The 21,684-nt window shown below is 39.5% G+C and overlaps 1 protein-coding gene across 5 annotated transcripts in view; it reads right to left on the reverse strand.

Annotated features, from left to right (window-relative positions):
- Positions 1 to 2,153: 2,153 nt before the first annotated feature.
- TDRD3 (tudor domain containing 3) overlaps positions 2,154 to 21,684 on the reverse strand; it is a 230,561-nt gene continuing 211,030 nt past the window's right edge. For 4 of the 5 annotated variants that reach the window (XM_042254613.1, XM_015098037.3, XM_060394024.1 and 1 more), the window contains 2 exons: positions 13,362 to 13,487; positions 2,154 to 2,408 (listed from right to left, as the gene is read on the reverse strand). In XM_042254613.1, the coding sequence (XP_042110547.1) occupies positions 13,371 to 13,487 (117 nt within the window). In that variant the 3' untranslated portion in view covers positions 2,154 to 2,408; positions 13,362 to 13,370. Of the gene's footprint in view, positions 2,409 to 13,361; positions 13,488 to 21,684 lie in introns of those variants that run through there. The other variant, XM_042254614.2, reaches the window with a different exon arrangement.

Genomic DNA, 21,684 nt, shown 5'->3' on the forward strand with positions numbered 1-21,684 from the left:
CCACTTTTTGAAAGGAAAAAACTAAGAACTTGAGCTAAGAGTATGAACATGAAAAGTCAAAGAAAAGTAAGGTTTGAAACAAGAGGAAGAGAGAAAAGGAAGGAGCGGAAGGAGTGAGGTAGGGGAGAGGAAGAGGCCACAAAAGGGGAAGGGATGGCTCTGTCATCGAACTGGGAGCCAACAATGCAAATGAATGTCACACGTCATGGCGATGACAAACTCTGAAACAAACCTAAGGGGATGATTAACTTGATAGAATATAACCATAACAAAAACTAAACAAAAACAAAAACAAAGAGTAAGAACAGAAAAGGGGGAAGAAGTCCGAGAGTTGTGAAGATGACAAAGATAACGAATGAAAAATACTTACCACCGTGCTCTTAGAAGAACCTCACCAAACTAGTAATTATTTTATTATTGCACATTGAGGCCTGCAGCTGTCCTTAGTAACAGAAAGTCATAGTGGAGCTTAGTTTTTATTTGGTCAAGTACATCTTGCTTTCATCTTCAGTGCCCCAGCAGCCACCAGGGCAGATAGGTTGGCCTCACTTGCCTTCCAATCTAAACGTTTCCTTGATGCCTTCAGGTCAAATCATATATGTCACATACTATCGCACAGAACTATCCTCAGGGATTGTTACCATGACAATCACTAGGCAACACCAGTGCCATCCACTTTAGAGATTCTTCTATGCTTAGCACTGTCCTAGGGACTACTGTCCTCATCTACCAACAAGAAAGTGGAGAGAATCAGTCCTTTAAGCTACTCTCAGACCTCAGTTTATGTTCTTTTGCCTTTTCCTTTACTGGCTAACTTATTAGTGGTCAAAGTCAACATGGGCCTTCCTCTGGTTTTCAACCCAGGATATGCATTAGAATTACTTGGAGATCTTTTTTAAGAAAGCAACCAATGCCCAGGCCACTCCATTTCTTGTTATGAAGCATAGGGATGGTAAAAATAATTAGAAACAAAACCCCATACTATCAGCCATGTTTTTCTCACCTGTACTCTTTCACTTATTAAGATACTGTAGAAAAAAACAATTGATTGTGGGCTAACAAATAAACAAAACTTAAGAGTTAATAGGCCCTGAGAAAATGCCCAAGGCCTTCTCTATCAAAGCAAAGTACTAATTTTTGTCAACTATTTTAACCAGAGAATTCTATTTTCCTCTCCCTCCCTCCCTTCCTTCATCCCTCTTTCTTCCTTATTTTTTAACCACTCACTTCTGACTTCATAAGACTGAGACTATAGGGCTATTATTTTTGTCCTATTAAGAATCTATAGCTTAGACATATTGGTTCTCTGTAATGAAGATTCTGGTTGCTTCTGCCAATCCCTCTCACTTTCATTTTGGCAAGTACCCTGACTTTCACATATATATCCTCTCCCTCAGATTGAATATATTTTCAGGAAAGCAGATTGCCCCCACTTGAATCAGGCCTAAACTCACCCACGGACCCTTGCTGAAGTTTCTGGTTCAAAGGCTGAAAAGTCACACAACACAGGTAAATGCAGCCTAAGAGTGAAAGCTTCTTTTCTCTTCTGAGTGTACTTCTGGAAGGGACCCCAACCCCATCCCTGCACTGAACAGCTCAGGAAGCTATAGCCATCCTGGGATCATACAGAGCTGAAGAATGAAGCTTATGTCATGGAAAGCAGAAATGAGATGAAAAGAATAAGGGTCAGGATCTTTCACGACAACTCTGAGTCACTGAATTAAACCAACGGAAACTCAATGTGCTTCTGGTAAGTGAAATAAGCCAGCACTTTAGTGTTTAACCAGTTAGAGCTGGGTTTTCTGTTATCTGCAACCAGATGCATCTTAAAAGATCCACTGCATGTTTTATAAGGAAGGGAATGCCTGTTTTTTGATTGAATTACATTAATAGACTGCTAAAATAACATATCCGAGTTTTGAATATATTTTTGCTGTCATGTTTAGCAGTGTTACCATACTAAGAACTGCTATTTGGGCTCAGGTTGTTTTGTTGAGAAATGTGGCAAACTGTCAGTCAGTTTATTCTATAATTACAGTGGCGCTTCAGTATGCTGTAACTGCCATTCTACAGGAGGCAATTAGTATGCGGTTAATATGAGATGAACAAGAAAAATAACATTCAGCAAATGAAACATAGAGCAAAACAATGTATTTAATAGTGCATTGGTTTTATTGATGGCAGAAGAAAAAATTCTTCCACTTGTAAAAGTTACTTTATTTAACTTTGTAATTTTCCCCCATTCTTTATGTGGGTTGAATTTTTTTTTCCCCCTAAAATCTGCCTTTTAGTTCTCCAAATAATAATATCCACCATGTCTGCATCTTACTCCGAAGGGAAAGCAGGAGGTCTATCAACAGGTTCTGACCAGGATGATTCAGTCAAGAGCTCCTTTCTTCATAAAGACTCTATTTAAGAAGAGAAGAAGAGAGTGAAATTGGCACCTCAACTTGACTTCTTCATACATACACTGCTGAAACCTACCTATAACTGTGAAGTGTTTATACAAATATCAATAGATCACAAGCAGAGCAAACTGGACATTGCTAATTTATAAACATAATTTCTATAAATCAGTACATAAACAAAAAGCAAAGTCTTTAAAAAATAATTTTTCCTTCTAGAAATTTTTAAAGTACATCTCTGTCACTGTTAGTCCCTCTATTGCTAGCACGTTGCTTCACAAATCTGGATTAACTGAGCAGAGTTTAACAGAGGGTGACCTAAAAAAGATGCAGTCTGCCACTGAATCACATCTACCCCCATCCTACCCACCTCCATTTCCCCTATGAACCTCTCTGAGCTGGTTCAGTCTCACAGGTAATTCACCTAAGCCTGTTGCTTCCCCTGCCTGCTCCCCACCGTTATCAGATGCCACTCTAGCAGATACGCTCTGGGTGGCAACAACAGAAAAGGCTGAGAGACGTGGTGAGAGAGGCCCTATTTGCTCCAGTCCTGTTTCAGCTTCATGGTGGAAAGAAACTGGGTGGGCAGGGATGGGAAGCATTCCCATGGCTGCATTCAAATGGCTCATAAGTCCTCTGAGGTACTATTATCCTCACTATTATCGGGTACTATTTTCCTCACTATTATTCTCACAAGGATAATAGTACCCAAATCTCTATTTTCTAATCAGCAGACTATTTACTTCAGGGACTTATGAGCCATTTGAATGCAGCCATGGGAATGCTTCCCGTTCCTGCCTACAGTTTCTTTCCTCCATGAAGCTGAAACAGGATTGAAGCAAATAGGGCCTCTCTCACCACCTCTCTCAGCCTTCTCTGTTGTTGCCACCCAGAGCGTTTCTGCTAGAATGGCATCTGATAAAGGTGGGGAGCAGGCAGGGGAAGCCACAGGCTTAGTTAAATTACCCGTGAGACTGAACCAGCTCAGAGGGGTTCATATGATGCTGTGAAAGTGCGGCACTCAATATGCTAGCAAATTTGGAAAACTCAGCAGTGGCCACAGGACTGGAAAAGGTCAGTTTTCATTCCAATCCCAAAGAAAGGCAATGCCAAAGAATGCTCAAACTACCTCACAATTGCACTCATCTCACATGATAGTAAAGTAATGCTCAAAATTCTCCAAGCCAGGCTTCAGCAATACATGAACCATGAACTTCCAGATGTTCAAGCTGGTTTTAGAAAAGGCAGAGGAACCAGAGATCAAATTGACAACATCCGCTGGATCATGGAAAAAGCAAGAGAGTTCCAGAAAAACATCTATTTCTGCCTGATTGACTATGCCAAAGCCTTTGACTGTGTGGATCACAATAAACTGTGGAAAATTCTGAAAGAGATGGGAATACCAGAGCACCTGACCTGCCTCCTGAGAAACCTGTATGCAGGTCAGGAAGCAACAGTTAGAACTGGACATGGAACAGCAGACTGGTTCCAAATAGGAAAAGGAGTACATCAAGGCTGTATATTGTCACCCTGCTTGTTTAACTTATATGTAGAGTATATCATGAAAAACCCTGGGCTGGAAGAAGCACAAGCTGGAATCAAGATTGCCGAGAGAAATATCAATAACCTCAGATATGCAGATGACACCACCCTTATGGCAGAAAGTGAAGAGGAACTAAAAAGCCTCTTGATATAAGTGAAAGAGGAGAGTGAAAAAGTTGGTTTAAAGCTCAACATTCAGAAAACGAAGATCATGGCATCCAGTCCCATCACTTCATGGGAAATAGATGGGGAAACAGTGGAAACAGTGTCAGACTTTATTTTGGGGGGCTCCAAAATCACTTCAGATGGTGATTGCAGCCATGAAATTAAAAGACGCTTACTCCTTGGAAGAAAAGTTATGACCAATCTAGACAGCATATTGAAAAGCAGAGACATTACTTTGCCAGCAAAGGTCCGTCAAGTCAAGGCTATGGTTTTTCCTGTGGTCATGTATGGATGTGAGAGTTGGACTGTGAAGAAGGCTGAGTGCTGAAGAATTGATGCTTTTGAACTGTGGTGCTGGAGAAGACTCTTGAGAGTCTCTTGGACTGCAAGGAGATCCAACTAGTCCATTCTGGAGATGAGCCCTGGGATTTCTTTGGAGGGAATGATGCTAAAGCTGAAACTCTAGTACTTTGGCCACCTCATGCAAAGAGCTGACTCATTGGAAAAGACCCTGATGCTGGGAGGGATTGTGGGCAGGAGGAGAAGGGGATGACAGAGGATGAGATGGCTGGATGGCATCACTGACTCAATGGTCATGAATCTGAGTGAACTCCGGGAGTTGGTGATGGACAGGGAGGCCTGGCATGCTGCGATTCATGCGGTCGCAAAGAGTCGGACACGACTGAGCGACTGAACTGAACTGAACTGATCCTCACATGATGACTCTTCTGCTGGCTTCATGGGGTTCTATAACATCTATCTTTATAGTGATCACTTCCCTGACCTTGATTTCAAAAATTATGTAAAAGGATGCTGGTCTAGATTGTCCGAAAAAAACACCCACAAACAAACAGAAAGCCATCTAAAAATACATCTTCTACTAGCTAAAAATGGGGTTAAAACCTGGACCTTGGGAAATAAAGAAGGTCATTATATTTATATAGTAATATATGCTTAGCTATTGGTTTCAAAGGGGCTTCCCTGGTGGCTCAGCAATAAAGAATCCACTTGCAATGCAGGAGACATGGGTTCAATCCCTGGGTCAGGAAGATCCCCTGGAGAGGGAAGTGGCAACCCAGTCCGGAATCTCATGGACAGAGGTGCCTCAAGGGCTACAGTGTACAAGATCACAAAAGAGTCGGACAACTAAACAACTATGCTTAGTGATCAGCTTCAAGGTTTTGGTTAATATGTAAAACTATGAAGACTATTCTTTCATCAAAGAAACTAGAAGTGAAATTAACACTGAGTCACCATTCACTAAACCACTCTACATACCGAGCCTTAACCTCCATGGCAGTAGCGAACCTCCTCTGATATGTCAAAGTCTACACAGGTCTGCCACTTCTCTCTTTTCACAGTGAAACTTGAAGCTCTAATTACTCTTCAGCTAGACCAATGCAATAGCTTCCTAGATTCTTTCCCTTCTGGTGCTTAATACATCCTATATCCAACAGCAGTATTTCTTAAGCTTAATTTTGATCATATCATTCTTATTCAGAAGTTCGTGATAGCACTGAACACACCAAGGTCAAACTCTTAAGGAGTCTAAAATGATACTCTTCTACCACCACCAGTAACGCTGTTTTGGTTCACACAATCTCTTGTAGCGACTGCCTCTTCCCTTCTTCAAATCTTCCTCAGCTTTTAGATTATCTTCAGAGGACTCTACCCTACCACGAAAGTGAAGCTTTAAAATTCATCTGTAAAACTAAATCAGTTCAGTTCAGTTGCTCAGTTGTGTCTGACTCTTTGTGACCCCATGGACTGTAGCATGCCAGGCCTCCCTGTCCATCGCCAACTCCTGGAGTTTACTCAAACTCATGTCCATAGAGTCGGTGGTGCCATCCAACCATCTCATCCTTTGTCATCCCTTTCTTCTCCCACCTTCAATCTTTCCCAGCATCAGGGTCTTTTCAAATGAGTCAGTTCCTCACATCAGGTGGCCAGAGTATTGTGAAAGAAAACTAAATCAACTTTACTTAAAACAAAAAAAACAAAAAACTCTCTAAATCCTGCCGCTACTAACTGGTATCTAATTTCTAGGACACCAATCCATGCCAGAAACCTTTTCAAAGGCACATAGTTTGGTCCCTTTCACTGGTTAAAGAACTATGGACACCCTATCCACAACTGCTCTTACTTCTAAGTTGTCTGTAATAATGACAAGTCCAGATAATACAGGTTTGGGCCCTCTCCTCCCTCAGGGCTTGGATCTAACTTGCCACCACTTGTTCTCAGACCTAGGCCTATTTCCCATGTGCTCTCTTGAGACCTGCTCCTCTCACTGAGTCCTAACTCCCAGGTATCCCTTGGTTTTGCTAATATTGTCTTAGTACCAGCCTCAAGCAGAATCCAACTCCCTTTGAACCTCTGGGGAAGTATATGAATGTGTAGGGGTCGGGGGTTGGTGTAGGAGACTTGTAAAAAAACTCCTTAGGACAATCGAAGAATATGTAAATTACACATAAACAACTTTATCAAAATATACTGACTTAAAAAAACACTTACTAAGGAGCTACTATGGTATTCATCATCTAGCAAAGTACTCAAAACATAAAAAGAAAGACAACCATGAACTTAAAAAAAAAGTGATAAAAAGTTCATGTTTATATTTGCTGGAAGTCAAGTCAAATGGTTGGATACAATATATACATTGTTTTTAAATGATTAAGTGAAATGGAAACTAGGAATGAGGAAATAATAAAGTATCTTTTCACTGAAGAAGAAAATAATATATTCAGTTGTGTGACAAAAGCAAAAAGTATAATCCTTGTTACTGAACTTCCCATTCAAAGAGAGTATATTTAATTCTACTTCATAATCTTCTGTAACAAATGTCTGAACCAAGTGCAACATGGAAACTTATATTACCATATATAAAATAGATAACCAATGGGAATTTGCTGGATGGCTCAGGAAACTCAAACAGGGGCTCTGTATTAATCTAAGGGGTGGGGTGGCAGGGGGGAGATGGGAGGGAGCTTCAAAAGGGAGGGATATATGTATACTGTTGCAGTTTGACAGAAAACAACAAAATTCTGTAAAGTAATCATCCTTCAATAAAGAAAAATAAATTTTAAAGAATGAATAAATAAAGCTTTTCAACTAAGATCACGTGTGTCGTGCTTAATTAATTAATTTTTAGGATACATTTTGCAGTGAGGTGTTTTTACTGATAACATTATGGGATTGTTCTCTGTCAAAATTAATTTTCTTACTGTGAGGATTTTCCATGTCAACAGTACAATCCAAAACAAGCATCTGGGAAAGATGAGAGTTTTAACTCAGGGTACATAGAGAACCATGACGATTGTAATGTTTTAGTTGACTAGGAACAGCCTGCATTGTACACTCTGATACAAATAAGCTATGATTACCCCAGGGCTACCATTCATACTTTACTTTTAAGCAGTGTACTCTTTTTCAAAGGAAATTTTTGACGCAGCCCTAATGTAGAAAACATTAGGAACAGGTAATGGAAAAGGTCAGTTTTCATTCCAATCCCAAAGAAAGGCAATGCCAAAGAATGCTCAAACTACCTCACAATTGCACTCATCTCACACACTAGTAAAGTAATGCTCAGGAGGTCATGTCAACTCTCTAGACCTGTAGATAGCAACTTCCAAATGTAGGATTGGGCCAGAGAAGAATTCTTCTGATAGTGAGACACTTACTGAATCTTAAAGGCTGAGGAAGAAACAGCTAGAAAAAGTGAGGGTGTAGATATAGGACCTTCTGGGCTGAAGGATCCTGATGCTGGGAAAGATTGAAGGCAAAAGGAGAAGAGGGTGGCAGAGGATGAGATGATTGGATGGCATCATCCACTTAACGGACATGAATGTGAGCAAACTCTGGGAGGTAGTGAAGGCCAGGGAAGCCTGGCCTGCTGCAGTCCATGGGGTTGAAAAGAGTTGGACACAACTTAGCGACTGAAAAACAACAGGCTGAAGGAATATTATGACTGAAGAAAAATCATGGTTTATGAAAAGAAGTATAAGGAGTTGGTGTTTCTGGAGAATAAAGTGAGACTTAAGGATGGAGAGAGATGAAGCTTTATGGGAGAAAACGTGGACCAGATCAAAGATGGATGTGATGGGAATACCAGACCACCTGACCTGCCTCCTAAAATCTGTATGCAGGTCAAGAAGCAACAGTTATAACTGCACAAGGAACAACAGACTGATTCCAGATTGGGAAAGGAGTACGTCAAGGCTGTATATTGTCACCTTGCTTATTTAGTTATATGCAGAATACATCATGAGAAATGCTGGGCTGGATGAAGCACAAGCTGGAATCAAGATTGCTGGGAGAAATATCAATAACCTCAGATATGCAGATGACACCACCCTTATGGCAGAAAGTGAAGAGGAACTAAAAAGCCTCTTGATGCAAGTGAAAGAGGAGAGTAAAAAAGTTGGCTTAAAGTTCAACATTCAGAAAACTAAGATTATGGCATCTGGTCGCATCACTTCATGTCAAATAGATGGAGAAACAGTGACAGAATTTATTTGTTTAGGCTCCAAAATCACTGCAGATGGTGACTGCAGCCAGGAAATTAAAAGCACTTGCTCCATGGAAGAAAAGTTATGACAAACCTAGACAGCATATTAAAAAGCAGAGACATTACTTTATCAACAAAGGTCCGTCTAGTAAGCTTTGGTTTTTCCAGTAGTCATGTGAGAGTTGGACTATAAAGAAGGCTGAGTGCCAAAGAACTGATGCTTTTGAACTGTGGTGTTGGAGAAGACTTTTGAGAGTCCCTTGGACTGCAAGGAGATCCGACCAGTCCATCCTAAAGGAGATCAGTCCTGAGTGTTCACTGGAAGGACTGATGCTGAAGGTGAGATTCCAATTACTTTGTCCACCTGATGCGAAGAACTGACTCACTGGAAATGACCCTGATGCTGGGAAAGATTGAGGTTGGGAGGAGAATGGGATGACAGAATGAGATGGTTGGATGGCATCCCCAATTCAATGAACATGAGTTTGAGTAAGCTCTGGGAGTTGGTGAAGGACTGGGAGGCCTGGCGTGCTGTAGTCCATGGGGTTACAAAGAGTCGGACACGACTAAGCGATTGAACTGGACTCTGGGTACTTCACGTATGTGGAATTGTACATGATTTCTCCTTTTGTAACTGACTTATTTCACTTGGCATAACATCTTCAAGTTTAATCCATGTGTAGCACATGTCAGAATTGCCTTCGTTTTTAAAGTTGAAGAATTCGCTAGCAATGCATGAGACCCGGGTTTGATCTCTGAACTGGAAGATCCCCTGGAATAAGGAATGGCAACCCACTCCAGTATTTTTGCCTGGAGAATTCCATGGACAGATGAGTGTGGCAGGCTACAGCCCATGGGATTGCCAAGAGTTGGACACGACTGAGCGGTAAAACTTAAGGCTGAAAAACACTCCATTGTGTGTATATACAATATTTTGTTTATTCATTCAGTCATTGACATTTAGGTTGCTTCTAACTTTTGGCTCTTGTAAATAATGCTAGAAAATGGGTATACATATATCTGTCTTTTCCCTTAAAAAAAGAAAGTAATGCTCAAAATTCTCCAAGTCAGGCTTCAGCAATATGTGAACCGTGAAATTCCAGATGTTCAAGCTAGATTTAGAAAAGGCAGAGGAACCAGAGATCACATTGCCAACAACCACTGGATCATCAAAAAAGCAAGAGCACTCCAGAAAAACATCTACTTCTGCTTTATTGACTATGTCAAAGCCTTTGACTGTGTGAACCACAACAAACTCTGGAAAATTCTTAAAGAGATAGGGATACCAGACCACCAGACCTGCCTCTTGAGAAACCTTTATGCAGGTCAGGAAGCAACAGTTAGAACTGGACATGGAACAACAGACTGGTTCCAAACAGGAAAAGAAGTACATCAAGGCTGTATATTGTCACCCTGCTTATTTAACTTACATGCAGAATACATCATGAGAAACGCTGGGCTGGAAGAAGCACAAGCTGGAATCAAGATTGCTGGGAGAAATATCAGTAACCTCAAATATGCAGATTACACGACCCTTATGGCAGAAAGTGAAGAAGAACTAAAGAGCCTCTTGGTGAAAATGAAAGAGGAGAGTGAAAAAGCTGGCTTAAAGCTCAACATTCAGAAAACCAGATCATGGCATCTGGTCCCATCACTTCATAGAAAATAGATGGGGAAACAGTGGTAACAGTGACAGACTTTATTTTGGGGGGGGGCCTCCAAAATCACTGCAGATGATGACTGCAGCCATGAAATTAAAAGATGCTCACTCCTTAGAAGGAAAGTTATGACCAACTTATCATATTAAAAAGCAGAGACATTATTTTGCCAACAAAGGTCCGTCGAGTCAAAGCTATGGTTTCTCCGGTGATCATGTATGAATGTGACGGTTGGACTATAAAGAAAGCGGAGAGCTGAAGAATTAATGCTTTTGAACTATGGTGTTGGAGAAGACTCTTGAGAGTCCCTTGGACTGCAAGAAGATCCAACCAGTCCATCCTAAAGGAGATCAGTCCTGAATATTCACTGGAAGGACTGATGCCGAAGCTGAAACTCCAGTAATCTGGCCACCTGATGTGAAGAGTTGACTCATTTGAGAAGACCCTGATGCTAGCAAAGACTGAAGGCAGGAGGAGAAGGACAACAGAGGATGAGATGGCTGGATGGCATCACTGACTCAATGGACATGAGTTTGAGTAAACTTCAGGAGATGGTGATGGACAGGCAAGTCTGGCGGGCTGTAGTCCATGGGGTCTCAAAGAGTTGGACATGACTGAGCGACTGAACTGAACTGAACCGAATGTAGAAAACATGAAAGACACTAAAGAAGGGCCCAGAGGACTTACGAGTTCTACCATCGGCTGCACCCTTCCTCATCTCACATCTTCTCTCTACTCAGCCTTGCTTTCTCAGCGTCCTGCTGCTGCTGCTAAGTCATTTCAGTCGTGTCCGACTCTGTGTAACCCCATAGATGACAGCCCACCTGGCTCCCCTATCCCTGGGATTCTCCAGGCAAGAACACTGGAGTGGGTTGCCATTTCCCTCTCCAATGCATGAAATTGAAAAGTGAAAGGGTAGTCGCTCAGTTGTGTCTGACTCTTCGCGTCCTAGAGTCCTGAATCTCCTGTCCTACAGTAATCGGGGGGTTGAGAACCTTTGGGTGCCTTTTAAAACCTGTTTTAAACAGTTCAGAAGACACTGGAAAGCTAACAGGGAAGTCTCAGTTTTCATTTACCTTAAATAAGATTTAATTATAAGCACACTGAGCTTATGTTAAAAGTGGATGCTTGACTGCGCACAATGTAATGTTGCTGATGTCCTTACGTGTACTTTGATTCTGCTTTGGTCAGTTCTTGCATGCTACAGAAAAATGCCCAAAGTCAAGAATTAGCTCTTCTGTGATACCATGAGCATATCTGTCTACTTGACGGTCTTGTAATAAGTGCAAAGAAAAACCAATAATAAAAGGGAGAAGGTGCTATCCTGGCTCACTGGGTAAATCAGAAGTCAAACAGCATTAGGCTTTTGCTCCAGGCAAACTATTACATAAGGAGAAAAGGGCTAGAAAATATAAGAAAATATTTCTTCACTTAGGATGACAACTAATTTTGAACCAATGAAAGAGCTTTGGGAAGCTGGAGAAGGTCTTGGAACAACAGTGCCCAGAAATATAACGTGAGACATAGGTGATTTTTAACTTTCTAGTAGTCACATTAAAAAGTAAAATTAAATAGGTGAAATTGATTGTAACTTTTTATTTAGCTCAATTTATTAAAATATTATCATTTTGACAGGCAATCAATATAAGTTACTGAGTTTTTTTCAAACTAAGTCTTTGAAATATGGTATTCATTCTTTATTTATAGCACATCTCAATTCAGGCTAGCTGCATTTCCAGTGCTAAACAGTCCTGGCTGCTGTGAGGAACTGAGAGAGTCACTGAGTAGAGGACACACACAATGTAGATAGCAGCTTTGTCGGAATGAACAGCTGAAATAAGGAATTGGGAACAATTTCTTAAAAATTCTCAGTAGTCTTTCTACTGAGAAGAGACTAAGAAAAAAGATATAAAGTCTAAAAGAGTGTTTATGTGATATATAGCAAAAGCTGTAATGTGAAAACTCTATGTATTAAAAGAAATATTCAAGAGTTCTGGCATAAGGAAAAAATGGAAATGTTACCAAAGACGGCAAAAGTATTTCTTTCTAAGAACGTACTAAGAAACAAGGTCTCTGTTCATCAAAATGAAATGCCTTAGATTGATCCCATAATTTGCTGACTTCTTTGTTACATCTTCCTTCATAGTGAAGATGATTTTAGTAACCTTCTTTCTGAAACTCTAGGATGAAAGAATCTGGATCGATAGCATACGGCTCCTAAATTACATCTCAGTAAGCAGTAAGGCTGTCTTCACTGAATTTCTGAAGATATATATGAAACACTTCCTCTTTCTTAAAAAGGATGGAAATTAATCAAACAACAAAAAATAAACTTAGTTATCTAGGTTGATAAGTATCTAGTCCTTTGTTTTCTTTTATCTTTTTCCTACTTTCAAACTTATAGTCATTTCACTGATTGTCATCACCTTCAATAGGAAAGAGTTGGTATAGAGAAAAAAGGGGATTAAGGATAGCATCTGTGGGGAAAGGTCTGGAGGAAAAGTAGTTTGTAACTATGGTATTATCGGTTCCAGACCACCACAATAAAGTGAATATTGTAACAAAGCAAGTCACACTAAGTTTTTGGTTTTCCAGTGCATGTAAAAATTTTATTCAGACTAAACTGCTGTCTAATGAGTGTGCAATAGCATTATGTCTAAGAACCAATGTACACACCTTAATTAAAAGTACTTTATTGCTAAAAAATGTTAACCATCACCTGAACCTTCAGTGAGTCATAACCATTTTGAAATACTAGCATCAAAGACGACTGATCACAGATCACCATAACAAATATAATAATGATTAAGTTTGAAATATTGTAAGGATTACCAAAATGTGACACAAATAAAGAAAGGGAGCAAACGCTGTTAGAAAAAACGGCACTGACAGACTTCCCTGACACTGTGTTGCCAGAAACTTTCAATCTGTAAAAAAATGCAAATATCTGTGAAGTGTAATCAGGAGAAGCACAATAAAATGAAGTATGCCTGTATGTTATCATGAAACATTAATAACTGTGCTTATATATTTAACATGAATAGCATCTTTCTGTACGTGGAAAGCTTCTCACAATGTCAAATGTACCTTGTTGCATTAGTTCCGAGCCCGGGGAGGCTGGTAGAACTGCTGAGTTGGTCGAGTGGATCGTCTTGGCTGGCCGTCACCTCCTCTACGGAATTCAAGAGTTTGGTCATAGGTGCCTTCTTCCTCCTGTTTGCAAAGAGTAGTGATTTAATATGTTCAAAACAGTTCCATGTTTCCTACGTTAAATACATTTTACAGTTTCCATTTTGCTATACCCTATTAAGCTGCCCTGGGATGTAAATTTGTCAACATTTATAATAGAGGACAGTAGGGAAAAAGAGGAAAAAGAAGGCAAGGACACTGTAAAAACTTTTGATTGTTGTTAATAGAAGAATGAAATTTATAGTGGTAAGGCCTGGTGTGCTGCGAGGGGGGTCGCAAAGTCAGACACGACTGAGCAACTGAACTGAACTGAACTGAACATGAGAATCAAATTTAATCTAGAAAAGGAAACCATTTCCACATAATATTATGGTTATCTCCCCAAGTGACATGACATGATGTGGTGAAAACATAGAAAAGCAACATTATAAGACAATTTTAATTGAATATTTGGGCTTCTGGGCATTTATCACAGACGGGGGTCTTGGCAAGATATGGAAAAGGGATTGAGGAGCCAGCTGGTAGTCCTCATCTGATGAAAGGTCCAACATCATTAAGAACCTTATATCTAGAGACAGGAAAAAATAATAGGTTGGAATGAAGAGAGAAATATAATTTACATATAAAGAAAGCATGTGAGACACAGCAATCACCACAATAAGATACAAACTATTTTCTTCTCATCTTCTTTCTTACTAAGGGTATAGAACCAGCAGCTCAAAGAATAGCATGGATAAATTAGGATAAGCAAAATAAATAGCAGAAAGAGTATAATTAATAACAATATTTGAAAAGGACTTAGCAGCAACAGAAATGTAGCCAAAAGTCACACTGGTTTCTTACTGAGTGCTGCCACCCTGTTATTTTAGTGTTTTAAATTAATGCAGCTATGAAGTATGTTCCTTTTGGAGAGAGACAAAAAAAAATGGCTCTCTGAATTATCTGAGCACAATAATTTGCATGATTTAGGAAATTTATGCTATTACTTCCTCCTCCTCCTTACTTTATCACTGAATTTTTCATCCCCAAGGATAGCTTTCCTTTGACCCTAACACTAAATGGAGTTACATGAAAGACTGAGTTCTATTCTTTAATTCTTACAGATCAAACTATTGCAATTTTACTTGATGCAAGTAGAAAGATGCTAAGATAATCTGACCAAATCCTATTATTTAGAAATGATATTTAATATTTGGCATGAACAAATCCCTCATTAATAGGCATTATCCACAGTATTCTTAAGAAACATTTTTCCATTTTATATATAGGATACTGAAGTTCTGGAAAACTTTGTGACTTTGCCCTAATATTTCAAAGGTAAATCTGAGTTTTGATTCAGACACTGCTACTTTAAGTCTTAGTCTGCATGTAAAAGAAATAAACCATGAGCCAAAAATTAATGATCCCCCTTAAGGTACTATCATCACCTAAATAAGAGAATAAAGAAATCTGACAACATATCTAGCATAACTAACACAATAACATTTTACAGACAAACTTCCAGATTAGTTTTACATCCTCTATGTCCCTTTCACTAATAATTAACCTCAAAATGGCGAGAAGCATTAGATAAGCATTTATAATTTAGTAAAGCAATTAAAATACAGTAAGGAAAATTAAAGTATTCAGGAGAGAATTATTTTTTATTAATATGGTCACTGCTCTGAATGATTATTTTCAAATATTATAGCTAAATTTAAAAAGAAACTATTTATTTTTACGACATGTGAAGCTCTGCATATTAACTGAAAAGAATGAAAATATATTTGCTGCTGTAGCAGGTGAAGTAATTGTTTCAGGAATTAGAATGGCATATTATTATTCTCCACATCCAAAACTGTAGAATTGGTTAGGTCTAAAAATTTATACAGTTTACCAGTAAAATACAGTGTTAAAGGTAGGACACTACATTTGCTGAGTGAGCCAGAAATTTATATAATAAATATGGCACTGCTATTTGAAAAATTGTCTCTATCGTTTAAAAGATTCTCAGACTATACTAGCCAGAGCCAATTAAATGATTTTATAGAGATGACCAGCCATGGTATTTCTTTCATTACTTGATGTCTTCACAATCATTTTATACAAAAAGGAAGCAAAAAATAAAATAGATTCTGATAGCTTGGTTCTCAGTTTTTATCAAAGGCACAATCTTGCTTTTTTAACTTTTAAATATTCCTCCCACAGAGTAGTTGGAGAAAAACTGGTTGCCCACAAAAATCACTTCATATAGTCTAGAGCTAGTAATTTTTAGCATTTAATGAGCAACGCTCTCCATAAAACACACAGATCAATTTAATAGATCAGTTTCTTTGGATGAAATTTATAACATTATCTTCTTTTATTTTAGTTTCATTAGTCTGTAACAGCTTTAAAACAAACAAACAAAAAAAAACAATTAATTTCATAGTTCATGACTATTTGAAAAAACATCTGACACTATTTTGAGCTGGTACATTCCTGGAAAGCTATCTGGTCTGTCCCCCTAGACTTGACAGACATGAAAATCTCTAAACCCAGAGAGGTGATTCTGCCAATTCACAGAGCTCACTAGAGGAAGAGTCCAGACCAGGACCATTTTATTTCTGACCTAGACAAGGCTCTTTAAAAGACTGGTGACAATTTTCATAAAAACAGAACTGACCCAGGCCATCTTCACTGAAGCTTTTGAGATTTAGAGCCATTTTATTGGAACTCACATTTTTGCTCACCTGAGCCATGCTATCAGATTTACCTGGTTTTAAAATACTTAATATTCAAAATGTACCCTCTTTTATGCCAATATTTAAACTGCTAAACATTACTCCTTTTAATGAAAAGATATATAATGTAATAGTCATTGTGACACCAACATGAATGAACTGATATTGTGAAAGGAAAAAGAGAGCACCAATGCAAAAAGGAGATGCACAACTTCACCTGTAAAACATGCACGACAGGTCACAACTACATCCTTCCTGCGTAGCACAAACTACATCTCAAATGAGAATATAGACAAATACATTCTTTCCTCATTTATAAATGAGCTGGTTTAGAAAAGTTCACTATAAATCAGTTACTTGGAACCTGGAACATACATCAGTAGGAGATGTGAAACACAAGTAAATACAGGTCAGGTTCTTTGCTCCACAAGTTAAGGTCTGTGCAGCTAGGCATGTAAACCAGTATTCTACAGAAGAGGGTGGTCCTGGACTCTCAGTTCTCTGACTGGTAGGGATTTCCCTGCTCCACCAGGGGGAGTGCGGGTGGGAAGCCAATGTCTAGAAACATTTTTGGTTGCTATACCTGAGGGGTGCTACTGGCAGTTAGGGGGTCGAGAGACATTTTTGGTTGTTACAAGCTGAAGGAGTAGGGTTAGGGGAGTTGTTACTAGGTCTAATAGGTAGAAGCTATTCTAAATATCCTGTAATGCATAGGACAGCCCATGCAACAAAGAATCAACCATTTCTAACATCAACAGTTGAGAAACCCTGGGCTAGGCAAAGGAGGAGGAAATTTCCTACTCCTAAGTGCCAGGGTAGCCTGGAAAATAACTATGAAATTCAGGAAGTTTGGGTTTACTACTCTTTCCCTTTTTTTTTCTTTTTGATATTTCTTTTGCTTCTGTCTCTAATGCGTAAAAGCTGCCTTTATGGAACTTCTGTGATGAGAGCTCTATTTGCTGACAATACTTTGTTTTCTTTTGCTTCAGCAACAGGTTCATATTGACTTACTGAATTGCCTTATCTTAGATTACCATTTCTTCAGCATTTTCACACAGCCATAACTTTATTGGGAGAAAATGATTCTTGATTAATGGTGGGGGTAGGGAACAGGGATAGCAATTCTCTTCACAAGAAAAACTTACTAATACTCATGTCTAATAGCTATTTTGTGTGTAACTTAAAATAATTTTTTCTAGTCTGTTCATTGTAACAATTTTCACAGCACACAAAAACACGTCAGCTTATGAAATATATACCAAGAGCCTCAAAAATAATTCCTGGACTCTGAGCATTTTGAACACTGAAATATTTTTTTTCCTTTAATAAGAAATTTATTTTAAAAATATATAGACATTTGGTTTTGTCTTTTGAACTGAAATATTAATAAGTACATGTCTCCTTGAGTGATTCACATATGAACTACTTTATGAATCTCTAGATTACCTTTACCTGTCTGGTTAGCTTGTGTAGTTAGTTTTTAGAAACAGAAACTATTTTAATAAAATACCTAAGCAAACAGTAATTTTAAAGACAAACCTGCTTTCCCAAAACATCACGTAATAAAGGCAAAATTAAAAGAAACAGTAAAAAGATCACTAGTTGCCAAGGGTTGTGGGGATGGAGGGATGAATACACAGAGCACAGATTTTCAGAGCAGTGAAACTACTCTTCATGATAATGTGATGGTAGATACAAGTCACTATACATTTGTGTAAACCCATTCAGTGTACACCATGAATGAATCCTAATGTAAACTAAGGACTCTGGAAACTATTGAGTTATGTAGGTCTATCAGTTGTACCAAATGTACTCCTCTAGTGGGGGATGTTAGTAACTGGGAAAGGCTATGTATGTGTGGAGATGAAGAGTATATGGCAAATCCCATACCTTCTCACAGTTTTGTTGGGAGTCTAAAACTCCTCTAAAAAAGAAAGTCTTTAAAAAGAAAAAAAAAAAAAAGGGCTTTAAAGTAGGCCGCCTCAGTGGGATACTTTGTGCCTCATATATAGCTGATGTGGTAGATCCTTAATATTTGATGAAATATTTGTCGACCTGCCTTATTAAAATGGCTCATCTCAATCATGCAGACTCTTCCTGTGGTTATCAGTAACTAGAATATGAGAATTAAATTTCTTTCATCCTTGGGATGCCATGAGGAGTAATTAATGTATGAAAATCACTTTGAAGATTACTGAGCTTTCTGAATTGGCTCAAGGTTGTATTTAATTTTGATTATACCTCTTGGTTTCCACTGGAAAATTTTGACCTTTGATTTTACTTTTTAGTCCTAGTATTTAAAATAAAGTACTTCTGCTCCATTCAAAAACAAAAACAAAAAATCACACAATGGATTCCAAAAGTAGAACTTAAACTGTTTTAAGTAATCTATTTTAGATCAATTATACTAATATTCTATTAGAGTAACTTAAGATTGAATAACGGTTGAAGATTATAGGCAGCAGTTTTGCCTACAGAGGCCATATATCGTCATTAATGATGACTCTTAGTTTACCAATTATTCTTGTTTAAAAAATATATTCCATCAACAGATGAATGGATAAGAAAGCTGAGGTACAGATACACAATGGAGTATTACTCAGCCATTAAAAAGGATACATTTGAATCAGTTCTAATGAGGTGGATGAAACTGGAGTCTATTATACAGAATGAAGTAAGCCAGAAAAAAAAACACCAATACAGTATACTAACACATATATATAGAATTTAGAAAGATGGTAATGATAACCCTGTATGCGAGACAGCAAAAGAGACATAGATGTATAGAACGGACTTTTGGACTCTATGGGAGAGGGAGAGGGTGGGATTATTTGGGAGAATGGCATTGAAACATGTACACTATCATGTAAGAAATGAATCGCCAGTCTATGTTCGATACAGGATACAAGATGCTTGGGGCTTGTGCATGGGGATGATCCAGAGAGATGATATGGGGTGGGAGGTGGGAGGAGGGTTCAGGATTGGGAACTCATGTACACCCGTGGCTGATTCATGTCAATGTATGGCAAAACCAATACAGTATTGTAAAGCAAAATAAAGTGAAAATAAAAATTAAAAATATATATACATATATATTCCAATTCAATATTTACAACTCCAGCACAAAATAAACTGGGTCTGTAGTAGTCTGGAACCACAAACTACAAAACAGTTAGTTTATGTAAAGGACAGTTAGTCCAAATAACTAAGAAGCTATTATTTGCTCAAATAATTAGCACAATAACCTGAGTTAAAATGTGGGTCTTCTGATTAATAGTCCTGTCTGTCCTTCAGACTATGCTGGCAATGAGGGCAAGAAACACAAACAGCCAATGTCAGAACTGGAAAAGGATTTGGGGATAATCTAGTTGAGCCAATTTAAATTTTACAAACTGCCATTTTTCACCATCATCATTTCTGGGGTAAACAGGGCACTCTACTGTCAAGTGAAATTTCATATGAATTCCAAACAAAATTGATGGATCAGGTTACAGTTCAGTTCAGTCGCTCAGTCGTGTCCAACTCTTTGCGACCCCATGAATTGCAGCACACCAGGCCTGCCTGTCCATCACCAACTCCCGGAGTTCACTCAGACCCACGTCCATCGAGTCAGTGATGCCATCAGCCATCTCATCCTCTGTCGTCCCCTTCTCCTCCTGCTCCCAGTCCCTCCCAGCATCACAGTCTTTTCCAATGAGTCAACTCTTTGCATGAGGTGGCCAAAGTACTGGAGTTTCAGCTTCAGCATCATTCCTTCCAAAGAAATCCCAGGGCTGATCTCCTTCAGAATGGACTGGTTGGATGTCCTTGCAGTCCAAGGGACTCTCAAGAGTCTTCTCCAACACCACAGTTCAAAAGCATCAATTCTTCGGCGCTTAGCCTTCTTCACAGTCCAACTCTCACGTCCATACATGACCACAGGAAAAACCACAGCCTTGACTAGATAGCCTAGACTTTATCTACAGGTTAGAGTAGGTCTTTTAAAACGTGTATGCAAGCAGTATCTCCCTGGCTTTCTCTTCTTTAGTCCTTCCAAGTTCTGTAAAGCTAAAGCACAGAAACTAAAAACCCAACTTCACCTTTGGCTGTATACTAGGAACCAACTAGGTTGAACGACTTGATTAATATAAGAAAATGAGCTAGTGAAAGAAAAGGAAGGGGAACATGGGTCTCTGACCCACTTCAGAGTCCTTTGGATGTTATCACAGAGAAAATTTAAACTTTCGTGAATTAAATTTCTCATCTGACAATAAAAACTCACCTTCTATACCTAAACGGGAAAAAAAAAAAATCTCAGTCTTCATTGTACAAAAGCAAAGATGTGGGGCCCTAAATGGGAAACCTTGAAAAAGAAGGGCTAGCTTTGCAGTTTAGAGCTAAGATGGCGCCTGGCGGAAGAGATGAGGGCGCACCTAAGTTGTTTGTCAAAACTTTTGATTGGCTCTCTTGATTTCCGTGCACGTGGACAGTGCGTGATAGACTCCTGTTACAATGAAGGCGCATGACGACTTGACCTTTAACGTGATTAGTGCAACTATGGTATATTACGATTTGACCTTTAACATGATTGGTGCAACTATGGTATATTACAATTTGACCTTTAATGTGATTGGTGCAACTATGGCATATTACGACTTGACCTTTAACATGATTGGTGCAACTGTAGGAAGTCCCTCACAAAACCCCCTTGCTTGCCTATATAAACCAAAAGTTTGTGGCAATAAAGCGGAACTGCTTAGATGGAACCCCTGTCGCGTCTGACTGTCTCTCCCTTGCCGAGGGGCTGGGTTGGTGGACAGCAGGCTCACCTCTCCTCGGGACCCCTTGGCTTTGCTGAGGGAAGTTCCCTTGCCTCTCTCTTTCTGCGGAGCACCCCCCGCAGAAACTGGCGCCCAACGTGGGGTGCAAAGCGGACGGACGGAGGTGGTGTCACCGTGCGGCTCTGAAAAAAGGAGCGACGAAGGACCCTAGGCTGGTCGCAGCGTGGAGCTCCCCTTTAGAGGAGTATCGCCCAAGGTAAGCCAGACTTCAAGGTGGGCCCCCCCTCTGCTTTGAGGCCCTCTGCTCCTGACTTATTTTCTTTCTTCTTTTCTGATCTGTCCTTAACTCCTTTTTCAGGAGTTTCAGTGAACAGGCGAGTGGTTGTGGAGGCAATTGATAAGTCCTGGCTAGGGCCACTCTCTGGCAGACTTTGAAGGCCCTGCAACAAGTGAGCCTCAGTAACTAGAGCCCGACCGGGTGAAACTCCCCTTTAATCACTCTTAACTGAGGACGTGGCCTAGAATCTTCCCTGTGGGCACGGGTCAGGCACGTAAAGGCCATTAGGGCGCCTGCCACTTGAAGACTCCCGTGACAGGATAAGGGGGTCACAGAACGGGCTAGAAACCTCTAGGGTGCCCGCCCCCAGCAAGAAAACTTCCATGCAATGACGCAGGCACATAAACAGTTTCAAAAGCATACCACAAGCCCAACTTTCTGGCCGCCACCACTCCCGGTAGGATTTTTGGTGGTTGTCCTCA

The sequence above is a fragment of the Ovis aries genome, chromosome 10, assembly GCF_016772045.2.
Source record: "Ovis aries strain OAR_USU_Benz2616 breed Rambouillet chromosome 10, ARS-UI_Ramb_v3.0, whole genome shotgun sequence".
In the NCBI taxonomy this organism is placed as follows: Eukaryota; Metazoa; Chordata; class Mammalia; order Artiodactyla; family Bovidae; genus Ovis; species Ovis aries.